At 46.9% G+C, this 12,123-nt stretch overlaps 1 protein-coding gene across 7 annotated transcripts in view; it reads right to left on the bottom strand.

Moving 5' to 3' along the window:
• The window catches only part of JADE1 (jade family PHD finger 1), a 59,610-nt gene that overhangs the window by 23,472 nt on the left and 24,015 nt on the right, over positions 1–12,123 (bottom strand). For 3 of the 7 annotated variants that reach the window (XM_040626296.1, XM_008699731.2, XM_040626297.1), the window contains exons 3-5: positions 7,421–7,506; positions 4,245–4,402; positions 2,110–2,297 (exon numbers count right to left, since the gene is read on the bottom strand). In XM_040626296.1, coding sequence (XP_040482230.1) covers positions 2,110–2,297; positions 4,245–4,402; positions 7,421–7,506 — 432 coding nt within the window. Of the gene's footprint in view, positions 1–2,109; positions 2,298–4,244; positions 4,403–7,034; positions 7,348–7,420; positions 7,507–12,123 lie in introns of those variants that run through there. The other 4 variants (XM_040626298.1, XM_040626299.1, XM_040626300.1 and 1 more) reach the window with 2 other exon arrangements.

Raw genomic sequence — 12,123 nt, 5'->3', positions numbered from 1 at the left:
TCCCTCCTCACCCTCTGAATTTACAAAGTTGAGATGCATAGTTAATCAGACACATGAAAGACGGAAACACAAGGAATGTCTGAAGCAAAGGAAACAGCTCATTGTGAATCAAATAAAATGCATTCTTATGCAAGAATGATTAAAAATAAATTTCAAATGGTTATCGTGGTTACAGTAGTGGTGAGATAAGACTTTTCTTTTCTTCCATTTGTGGATATATTCCAAACGTCCTACAACGAAAATACTCATGCAGAAAGAAAAAACGGGTTATAAAAATATTCTAACAAAACATGTAAGTGGTAAGAAACAATAGAAAGGTCATTAGAGCCAACTTTTATGCACTCTGATAAATATAAAACCATCAAATTAACACTTCAAGTTTTTAAAAATTTGGAGAACACATCAGAACTGACACCGTGATAAGCTCTAAGCACATATTCAAAAAAGCCACCTATCCATCTCTCACACTCTATTTACTGATAAGATACTGTACTGCCCAGCCAGGCACTTACATCTCAATTCCTCCTACCAGTTCTGAAACCAACACTGGCTTTGAAAATACAATCCTATGCCCTATAATTAACTTCTACCATTACAAAGACCAATAAAAACAAAAACATCTTAAAAAGCATATGTTCAATTTACGTTAGACAACCGCATACCTGTCTTGCCAAGGTATTCCTCACTACCTTTCAACCTGGTGAGTGAGCCCAGTACTCGTTACTTACACCACCCGCAGAGGCCTCGGCATCTTTGGCTGTACCCTCTGCCGTAGACAGGACACCCAGCCAGTCAGGTGCGTGATGCGGGTCTTTACACAGCTGCTACAAAGCAGAACTTTATAATCTTTGAAGTTAGAACGAAACGGTATTCAGTTCCAGGACAGCTCTGAAAACTTAGGAACAGACTGTGTAAAACAACCTCCTGGCTTGCTAACATCCTGGCCATTAATACCGAAAAGCAGGGACCAGGAGGAAGGCACTGTACTTCGTCAAAATACGTGAGTGATCAAACAAGGAGAAAGTCACACCTTGCCGGCTCCGTCGGCTCTACTGCTCCCACGCGATGGGCCGGGGAGCAGCGAGGCAGCGCAAGTGTCTGCTGTCTGTCAGGCCCTGTGCTAGGCTCAAGGACTGATACACACCACCAGCCGTCTGTGTCCCTCGGGGCTGACATCCACCACCAAGCACTGTGTAAATACTTACTGTGTGCCAAACTGCCAACAGACCTCTCTGCACCTCTCCCCCACCCAGGGCCCACAGCGCAAATTCTAATTCATCCTCACAGTCCCTCCAAACCGAGCCCAGACTTGACCTCCGCGCTCCTGCCCATCACAGCCCCGCACGCAGCACTTAGCCGTCAGAGGTGGCCATGTGAGAGGAAACCGACGTGCCATCCTGGTCCTGACACCGGAGGCGCAAGTAAAATGAGGTACAGAAGCACGAGAGGTAGATGCACACAGCAAAGAACTTACAGAAAACAGACCACGATGGGCAAAATGCTCAGCCAAGCGGGGGTTTCACAGAAAGAAAGCAGGGCAGAGGGGAACCGGTAAAAGGGAAAAGCACTCCAGGTTCGGAGCAGGACTTAAGGAGAATCACAGAGGTAAAAATACAAGAGATGTATTAGAAAACGGGGAGCTTGGCCGACGTGTGGAGTTTGCTGTGAGAAACAACAGGCCACAGCTGAAGAAAGGATCTGAATCGCACTGCAGGAAAACACTACCAGAGCAGGAATCTGTGTAGACCAGATCCTCCTGTCATCCTGGGGAAGTCACTTCACTTCTCTGGCCTTCGGTTCCCTTGAGGTAAGTGAGGCAGGTAGATCAGGGCAGAGGTGGAGAACACTGCCTCCCATGCCCATGGAAACCATCCTTCCTCAATCCCACCACTCTCTCTACAAACCCCTCACAGACTGAGGCCCTCTGCACACAGAGGCCATAGCCAGACACGCGAATCTCCCAAAAAGACCCCCTGACTCTGAGACGAAGCCAGGACGGAGCCGGCCTCACCAGGTGACGTGGAGGAGCTTCGACAACGCACCCACATGCCTGAAATTCTTCTCTACTCGTCATTCGTTAATAAAACAATATAACCCGTGGTCTCTCACCCATCTCCTTAAATTCCTCGTTGGTCAGTTCCAGCCATGCGGCGTCCATGTCGTTGAGGTCGTAACGACACACACTGTCGGCCAGCGTCCGGATATCAACATAGCCCAACTCTGGAGGCTCGGAGCCCGGCGACACAATGTATTTCTTGGGCCTGATGAACATGAGGGATTTCTCTTCAGACACGACCCTAGTTAACAAGAAAACAAAGCAGTCAGGTTACCCTTTCTGCCACATGAAAGAAAGTCTGTCACAAGGCCCAAAACTTGCTTCTACTCCCAACGCCCTAAACCCCAGGTTATCACCAGATAAACAGGCTTAAAACCCTAACATTACTGCTAATAAAACTAAGTGGGATTCATTAAAGCCCCCGAAACGTAAACAGATACAAGTGAAAACACGGAGATGTCCTCAAAACCAGCTTTTTCCAACTGGCTTCCTGGGAGACCGCATGCCCTGCCTTGATCCAGGACAGCACTTGCTCGGACCTATTGGCAACCCCGAAAACACTGGCCTCCGAAGTTCCAAGGTTAAATTAAATCACTTTCTACCAATCAGGCCTGCCCACCTGCTGAAGGTCTGGCACTAGGTTCTCAAGCACACCGTGGAGGAGTGACCACAAAGGCAGGATGACACACAGCGGGGCACTGGAGAACCAAGAGGACAAACCCACCACCTCTAATCTTAAAAATAAAATTAGCCCTTGTCCGTTACTAAGCAGGCTAAGAATCCAAGAGGCCTAGCCAAGTAGGGGACTCTCGCAGCATACACTTAGGATCCCAGGAGAGGACCACAAGCTCCTGCTTCCCCTTATACTGCCACCCTCTCCCCAAACCTGTTAACACCTGGAGTGCCCTCCACCACACCCCACTCAAAAGAAATGACAGCACACAAGATCGAATCACTCCCAACTTGGAAGGAACGGCCCTCTTCCTAAAGACAAAGGCCCAGCATTACAGCCCCACCGTCTACACAGCTCCTCCCTCCACATTGCCATGTGTCAGCAGTCTGTGTCACCATCAACAAGTGGTCCTAAGAGTGTCCCAGTACTGTCATCAACCTCACAATTACCAGAGTGATTTCATCTACAGGACACTGAAACAGGCAAACCAAAGGGAGTTATTTCTCCGACTCAACCATGGGTTTTAGCTAAAAGCTCCATAAGCTGTGGTAACATATACTGCTCTTACGCTGGGCTCCCAAATAAAAAAATGATTGGTGAGTAATTCCTGGATGGGGATTGCCAATGCTGAAACAGTGCTGTGCCCCATATGCAGATCCAAAGGCAAACGCAGTGTTTATCCTGCAGAGCCCAGGACTCTGGCCTATGGAGGCATCGGATTGGTCATTTAAGGCTGCACATTCACAGGGACATTTGTCACAGAGACCCCAAAACAACAATGATCAGCAATGATGAAAGAGTCCACTTCACAAAGCCGGCAGCTGACTGACAGCACAGCAGAGAAACCAGGCAGTAGCTGAGCACAGAGGCCCTGAATCTCCCCTCCCTATGGGGGGGCCTCCACATCAGCGAAGCAACACAGTGAAGAAATGAGCAAACTGGCCCCAGCTCCATGCGGAGGTAAGTCATCAAGGACCCAGACCCACAAGACCCTTAAGGGGAAAAGTGTTTTCTAAGTCAACCCAAAGAAAGCCTGGCAAGAACAACTGGGCAAAGTCCATGCAGAAGAGAACTCATCAAACTTTGTCCCTCCTCTGAAGCCCCCCTTCCACATAACCAGGATCTGGCAGGCCTCCTCTCAGCCGCCCTCCTCCAGAGGTGGAGCCCGACCCTGCAACACTCCTCTCCAGGAGAACTGCTCTCCAGAGTGAACACAACTGGGGGTGGGGTGAGGGAAAAAAACAGCAGTTGTGTAAACATCCAAATTTCCCTTCCCCAGCCAGTCATCTCGCCAAAATGTCGTGGAATTTGCCCTCCTCTAGAAAGAGAACAGCGCCTTCCCAAGATGGCTGGAATAGTAAGTTTGGAAGCCCATGGCCCACAAAATCACTACTCTATGTACCTAACGTGTTTGTATTTCTGTGGCCACTAGAGGCCTCCTATTATCTGACTGCCCTGCTCAGGCACCTGGCTGTCAGGGCAGAGAGGCAATGGCAGGTGGAGAGGCATGTCTACCTGGCCACAGGCTGAGGGATGGTCCCGGGGCTCACGGGCACCTGGACCCCTTTCTCCCACTCCTGTCTCCAGGGATCTGCCAACACATAGTACTCATCTGGGTTCAGCTGATAGGAGTCATGCAACTTCATAGCGGTGATCAGGTCTGTCCTAAACACCTGGAAAGGGAGAGAAAGGGTCACTGACATTTGATATTTGCATTCTGACTCAGAGTGCTGGCAGCTGCAGGGTAACCATGGAGCTGCCGTGTAACAAGGTCACTGTATCAGCAGAGATCGGGTCTGACCTATTACAGGAACCCCTCAGCCTGCCACGCCCTTGGCCTCTCAGGCTGGGGATGGCAACGGCTCACACTACCCTCTCACTTCTTCGTCAACTCCACAAGCCTGCAGCATCTCTGACAGCAGTGAAGAAACCTCGTTGTCCTCCCCCAAAAAAGCTCTAGGAACTCCCAATTCAAAAGCGGGCTGCTGCTATTTCACTCAAGGGTGCTCTTTTGGTAAACGTTTAAGAAATAAAACTCCACTAACCATGTAACAACTTCAAGCCAAAACCCAAAACTACCAGGGCCTCCTCTTCCATACTCAGACCGCCACCACCCAGCTCCTGCCTCCCAGGGCACCAGGGCCTATGGCAAGGTATTTGGGGAGTCAGGTCCTGGATGGCAGGTGCCACGCAGAAGTACAGGGGAAAAAATATGGGAAAGAAGCAATGACAGACCAATGGGGTCAAGTCAGAAAAAGGGCTCGTAAAGAACATGTTTACGCACCTTTACCTTCCATAAGGGAAGCAGTGTTTGTGGGGAAAGGAGAGGAGGGAAGGAGAGAAAAAGAAAGAAAGAAGCAAGCAAGCAAGCTACTCTACCCTCTCTTCACCCCACCAAAAACAGACCCACAAAACTCCAAAGTACCCCTGTACGGAGGGAGTCCTCAACCCCTCATCAGAGGCAGAGAGGAGACGAGAGCAAAGGTGGCCCTCGCACAGATGCTCCTCCTGCCAGCCGGGGCCTCGTCCTCAGTCCACTCGTGTCTCAGGGCTACATAAGGAAGCTCTGACCCTGGCATTAGCGCTGGCCCAAAGTTGTATTTGGCACGAAGCATGCCTGCATCTGTAAGCTACACTCTCTGTTTACACAAGTCACAATGCTGAACTCTCTCTTCTTGGGACAGGGAGTTCTTTCTTAGGCTGCGAGGCACGGTTCACATTATATGCCTGCTAATAGGTCCATATTTGTTTTTCCTGGTGGCTTTTCAGACTGCTGATCACTTTAATAAACTTCACCATAATAAAGTCTGAGGCAGTGGCTGAATAAAAAGGCCATTTCTCCGGCCTGCCATTTTTCGACACCAACTTCTCCCCACTATGCCACTTCTCATTTTTCAAGTCCCAGTAACAAGCAAGAACCTGGCTGCGCACCCTCCACAAAAGCACAAGCAAGGTCAGGTTCCCCTGCAGCACGGAGCCCCCCGAAGCAGGCGCCGAGCCCAGGTGCACAGGACCCATATCACCCATGCCCTCCTACCCCCAAAAGAGAAAAGTCCTTTAAAACAAAAATCACAGGTCTACATCTTCAGGAAGCAAATCAGTTAAAAAACACATTCCAACTAAGTCTTATAAGTAAAAAATAAGGGAGTCTACCAAAGAAGGAGGAAAGTCAAACTGAAGCAACAAGATGAGAAAAGGCAGCCCGCCCTTCCTCTACTGAAAGACTCGGATAAGGACGGTTAAGGACTGAAACCGATACCCTAAACGGACTCCCCCACGGTCTCTGGCAGAATTCGACGTTAGTGCTAACCTACATATAAAGCAGTGTGAACTAAGAGCTCCACTCAGAGAATCTTAGGGAAAAAATCAAACACAACACGGGTCGGGGGCAAGGCCGGCACCACCCATGCTGCTCAGCCTCCCCGCTGCCTCGTGTCCATCAGGCCCAGTACTAGCTCCCCTCTCCAAAGCCCCCGTACTCTTGTCCTGAGCTAAGAGTGTACAGTGTGAATGGGAGTACACTGGTTGTGGAGGCAGCACCGAGAATGAAAGAAATAAAGACAGGCAGAGCCGCTCAGATCCCACAGGAAAGGAGGGGAGCACTGCAGGTTCAAAATGACAAAGGCCTGGGAAAATGAAGGCAATAAAACGGCCACCTTCCCATGAAGGTTTGATCTAATGTTTAAGTGTCTCCTGGGATGTCTTCTATGATTTTAAAGGAAATATGCTATGCTTCCTCATGGAGAATGTTATTCCAGAACTAAAAACCCCTACACTCCACAACACAGCGTCTTCCAGCACTCCCGTTACAGGCACAGAAACAGAAGAACCTGGTGGAACGCAGGCCTCTGCAGCTACAGGAGGAGGTAGGCTTTGAAGCCATCCCCTTCAAGAGGCAGCACAAAACAAGGCGCTGAACCAAAGGCTATCATCTTCCCCACAACCTGCCCTCCTGAAACCTTAAAACTGCGATCAACTAACATGCCCTTCCTGCAATCATTTACACCCTCAGAGCCCGGCAGAGGTGGTCAAGGAAAACCTACTTCAGGACCAGTAGAGGCCCCTCACCAACAAAGGCCAGCAGCAAGAAATGCACCTAAGAGCAATGTTAAATAAAGAGACAATAGGTAATAGGTAGGTAGGGAGGGAGGGAGGTAACAAAATGTGGGGGAGCAGGGAAATAGAAGATGAGAAACAAATCGAAAAAGAAGGGGGGAAAGCCTTAAACGTAATCGCCAAAACAAAACTCCCAGAATTACAATGGGTTGTTGCCAAATAAGCCACAAATTCATGGCCAAAACTAACTTGAGGCTGGCAGTGACTGGCAGCAGCCGAACCCGCTGATCTCCTGGCCAGAGGAAAAGTTGTTGGGAGCCAGCGAAGATGAAACAGAAAAGGAAAAAAAGAATATAATTAATAATAATAGCTAACATTTACCACTGAGCACTCTGTAAGTGCTTAGTATGTATTAACGTCTGTGTATTAACCCACTTAATCCTCACAAGAATCCTATGAGGCAAACACCTGTGTCACCCCCGTCTTACAAATTTGAAAACTGAGGCACAAAGAAGTTAGATAACTTGCCCAGGATTGCAGAGAGACATCAGTATCAATCAACCAGGTGTGTGCCAATCATATGTACTCATGCACACGGTAGGACATGCACAGTCACACCATCATTCAGGAAATACCTCGGAAGGTTTTCGATCTTCAGGTCTGGAGCACGAGCCTCTCCTGTGCTGGGATCGGGAATTCTGTGACCAAGTAGTTGAGAGGCCTAAAGACAAATAGCCAAAGAGAAACAATTAAAAGTACACAAATCACTGTGTGTCCACAGGGTTTTGGTGTTTTTTTAAGATTTTATGTATTTGAGAGAGAGTGTGCGCACCCGTGAGCACACCAGCAGGAGCAGAAGGGAGGGACGGGGGGCAGACTCCCTGCTGAGCAGGGAGCCCCAGGCTTGATTCCAGAGTCCCAGGAACACAGCCGAGCTGAACGCAGATGCTTAACCAACTGAGCCACCCAGATGCCCCCACGGGGGCTTTTTCAACCAAATTCGGCAAGGCTCATCTCAGCACCTCCCCACGACATAAGCCACGATGCTCCTCCACTCCCAGCACTTACTTAAACCACTCACTTTCCAGAGCAGGCTTAACAAGATCACTCCGATCCTCACTGTGTAGCCCAGGCACAGCACACAGGAGGGGGAGGCCTTTTAAGAGAATCATGCATGTGGAGCCTTCATCTGTAGGCCTACACTTCTTAGGAGTCTCTCACATTGTTCAATACAATTTGGAAAACATTTGACTGAGTTTTCAGTAAACTTTCTAAATGCTAGATCATTATCTTAAATCGTAATGCCACTCCCAAAACATGAAAAAAAGTTTTAACTCCACAGAACATAAAAACTTAGCATGCCCTGGAACAGGGAAGCTCAGACTACACTAGACTAAGTGCTATGGCCAAATAACCTTTAAAATTGCCCACTCCCCTTTCCCCCCAAAAATGCCAACTGGCTCTTTTCTGTGCCTTTCTTCCACAACTAATTAATCCTGTTATCCAGCCTCTCCTCCACCAGGCCACAGAATCTGGAAGCCCTACCAGGGCACCCATGTCTCCTAACTGCCACTATGTCTAAGCTCCTCTCAGGCTAAGACCTCTTTGCAGCACCAACTCCATCCTGTTTTGTTTTGTTTTATTTTAATGTTTTTTTATTATATTATGTTAGTCACCATACAGTACATCCCCAGTTTCAGATGTAAAGTTTGATGATTCATTAGTTGCATATAACACCCAGTGCACCATGCAATACGTGCCCATCACCGGTCTATCCCATTCCCCCACCCCCCTCCCCTCTGAGGCCCTCAGTTTGTTTCTCAGAGTCCATAGTCTCTCATGCTTCATTCCCCCTTCTGATTACCCCCCCTTTCTTTATCCCTTTCTTCCCCTACCGATCTTCCTAGTTCTTATGTTCCATAGATGAGAGAAATCATATGATAATTGTCTTTCTCTGCTTGACTTATTTCACTTAGCATTATCTCCTCCAGTGCCGTCCATGTTGCAGCAAATGTTGAGATCTCGTTCTTTACCAACTCCATCCTGCTCGAGATGTTCCCTCAGCCTGGGTGGCAATTCTCTTTCCTGTTGTCTACCCGGTGGTCCTTCAGTCTTCTATGAATCCTGTACACATCAGTGTTTCTCCTTCTTACTCCAAGTGTTCTCCCCAGGGAGTGCTCATCCCTGCCATCGGTCTTCCCAATGTGCCCAGGAGACTGTGAGACTTGCATTCCCACGCTCACCTCCCTGCCAAGCTCCAGGTCCACGTTCACCTTCAGGTAAGACATCAGCTCAGGGTTCTTTAGGTCAATCAACTCAGCACGATAAAAACTGGACTCAACATTTTACCCAAACCTGTTATTCCTCTTCCATTTCTATTTTGATGAATACCACTACCATTTCTACTAGAATTCAGAAATCTAAGAGTCGTCGGGATACATCCAATCATTGGCCAAGTTATATTCACTGCAATTAATACCTCAGAATCCCAGCCTCTTTTCTCCCCACCGACCTCTGCCTCCTGTCACTTGTTTTATGGGTCAACTGCAGTGGCCTCCTGTTTGTGGCTACCATACCACCACCAGAGTACTGAAACAGCCCTCACAGCTAGCTGTCCCCAATGGGTGTCGAACTTACTCATCACTCACTTCTACCCTGAACACATACTGTACTATTTCCCAGAAATTAACAAACCTCCGCAAAATAAAAGCCCCATACCGAGCGAACTGCCATTCCACCAGTAAAATCATCTGCCACTCAAAGAGGAAGTTTTTATCTCTGTGGACTCCAGAGACAAGGGACACAGAATCAAAGCACCTTTAAGAAATAGATTTTGCACATAAGCCTATCATCGGATTTGCAATGACCGAGACTAAAGGAGATTTCCAAGCTCCTTTCTGACACAGAAGATGTGGGTACTACCCTTGGTCACCAGCTCTGAAGGCTGTTACCGGGTCAACTGACTGCTGTTAGGTTAGCAGAATTACATTTCCTACAGGTGGCCTGTACTGTTCAGTAAATATTTTGGAAAATTCTTCCTTAAAGAACAATAAGTATGTCTCTTTAGACTCCAATGAATGAGAATGTTTCACTCCCACACTGAAAGAAATATTCTGGGCACACAGCGGTGCGAACCCAACTTGCAGAAGTCCAAAATCTGGTCATGAGTGGAAAAAGGAAAGACAAAAGCTACATCAGGAACCTGGAGAGGAAGGCCCATAGTCCATGTCTTCAGACCCGCCTCTTTTCACCCTCTGGTCCTGCAGGCCCTCCTCCGGCCAGCCCACAGGCTGAGAGGAGAGACGGCGAAGAGTGCAAGCAACTCTAGAAGGATGCCCAAGTCTTCATGGAGGGGAAAGAAGATACACGGCAAAAAGGCCTTTCCTTTGAATTATATAAATATAAGAAAACCACAAATTTTAGAAGAATCATTCCATTGCTATACTTTAAGAACGAACACAGAGTGAGGGGAGGTGAGTCTTTATAGTCAAATACTTTCAGAGTTACAGCAGAAACAAATTTGCTCATTTTTTAAGTTTTCTTTAAGTGATATCTACACCCAGTGTGGGGCTCAAACTCACGACCCCAAGATCAAAAGCTGCATGCTCTTCTCTTTTTTTAAGATTTTATTCGTTTATTTGAGATGGAGAGAGAGAGCACAAACGGGCGGTGGGGAGGGAGGGGTAGGCTCCCCGGTGAGCCAGGAGTCTGACAAGACTCGGGCTCAATCCCAGGACCAGGAACCACCGAGGCGCCCAAGAGTCACATGCTCTTCTGATTGAGCCAGGCAGGTGCCCCCAAATTTGCTCATTCTTGGTTTTTGTGACACTCTTGCCTCTTCTTAAAGATCTGTCAGAGTCCCCCCCAGGTAGTGTCCAAGGTTCCCAGGAAGTGCACAGCTTTGCTGGCCAAGAACACAACCCACATAATGGCAATCACTTAGAAACTTTTCCTAGGGCTGCTTTTATATTCTTGGAAATGGTGTCTGTACCACATTTGCTTTTAAAACCAGGTATCCGAAGATACTACAAATTTGGTATGTGTTATCCAAGGGAAACGACGGTCCACCCAGAAATAGTCTGTTCCTCTTCCTTCTAATTTAACTAATGCAAAAGGAAGAGAAAAAGTTATCTATTAAAAACTCACTTTGCAGAAAGGGAAAGACTGGGGAAAAGGCAAAATTTAAATTATCACTGACAAAAGGAATGTTCATAAAGGCCAAAAGCCAGTAATCACCCAAATAGCCACAAACAACCTGAATGAGTAAACATATGATGGTATCCATACAATTTATTACCCAAATTATGCTATATCCATACAATGGAGCACTACCCAGCACTAAAGAAGAGAATGAGCTATTGGTAACACACAACGTGATGCTGCAATCATTATGTGGAACGGAAGAAGCCAGACAAAGAGTACATATTACATCATTCCATTTACACAAAACTCTGAAGATATAAACTAATCTATAGTAACAAAGTAGATCAGAGATTAACTAGGAAAAAAAGAGAGGATTATCTTGAATGTTATGATTTCATGGGTATAAACATTTCAAAATGTATCAAAGTGCATACTTCAAATGCACGCAGAAAATAAGTGATGATTTTCTATCATCCATTAACAGTGAAGGAAAGGATAACGCTCCCATTTTACTTCACACACGTAATTTGTATAAAACCTAAATTTTGCCGAACAAGGTGAGGATTTGGACAGAGAACTAGAGGATCCTTTCATGTCCAACAGCACACATTTGCTGCTGGTGATCTTTCTGGTTTACTTTAAGCTTTTAAGCACCGTCAAGAGCCATCAGGCAGAAGACACAGGTGACTATTTACAACATATGGTATACCTGAGTTGGTACTGTGCACATAACAGATTCTCAAAAAAAAAGAAAAAAAAAGAAAAAAACTTTAAGTGGAAAAAAATATACTGTTGTTGAGAACAGTCATGCTCAAGAAGAATCAGCACCACCATAAGTCAAGATCTGAGGGTGACAGGCACCAAGAATATACCTGTTTTACTTAGTAGAAGACAGGTTTTGTTTTGTTTTTAAAGATCGATATATTTATTTATTTTAGGGAGAGAAAGACACCCCACGAGAGCACAGGGTGGGGGGAGTGGAGAGAATCTCAAGCAGACCCCCCACTGAGACAGGAGCCCGGATTTTGGGGGGGAGGGATCAATATCAACCCTGACATCACGACCTGAGCCAAGATCAAGAGTCGGATACTCAGACGCTCAACCAACTGAGCCACCTAGGTGCCCCTAGAGGACAGGTTTATTAAAAAAAAAAAAAAAAAAAAAAAAAAAAAAGCTTTTTGGGTTTAAAAAAAAA

The sequence above is a fragment of the Ursus maritimus genome, unplaced genomic scaffold (assembly GCF_017311325.1).
Source record: "Ursus maritimus isolate PB19 unplaced genomic scaffold, ASM1731132v1 scaffold_11, whole genome shotgun sequence".
Classification (NCBI taxonomy): domain Eukaryota; kingdom Metazoa; phylum Chordata; class Mammalia; order Carnivora; family Ursidae; genus Ursus; species Ursus maritimus.
The sequence above is the reverse complement of the archived record's forward strand: the minus strand, read 5'-3'. Positions and strand labels throughout refer to the sequence as shown.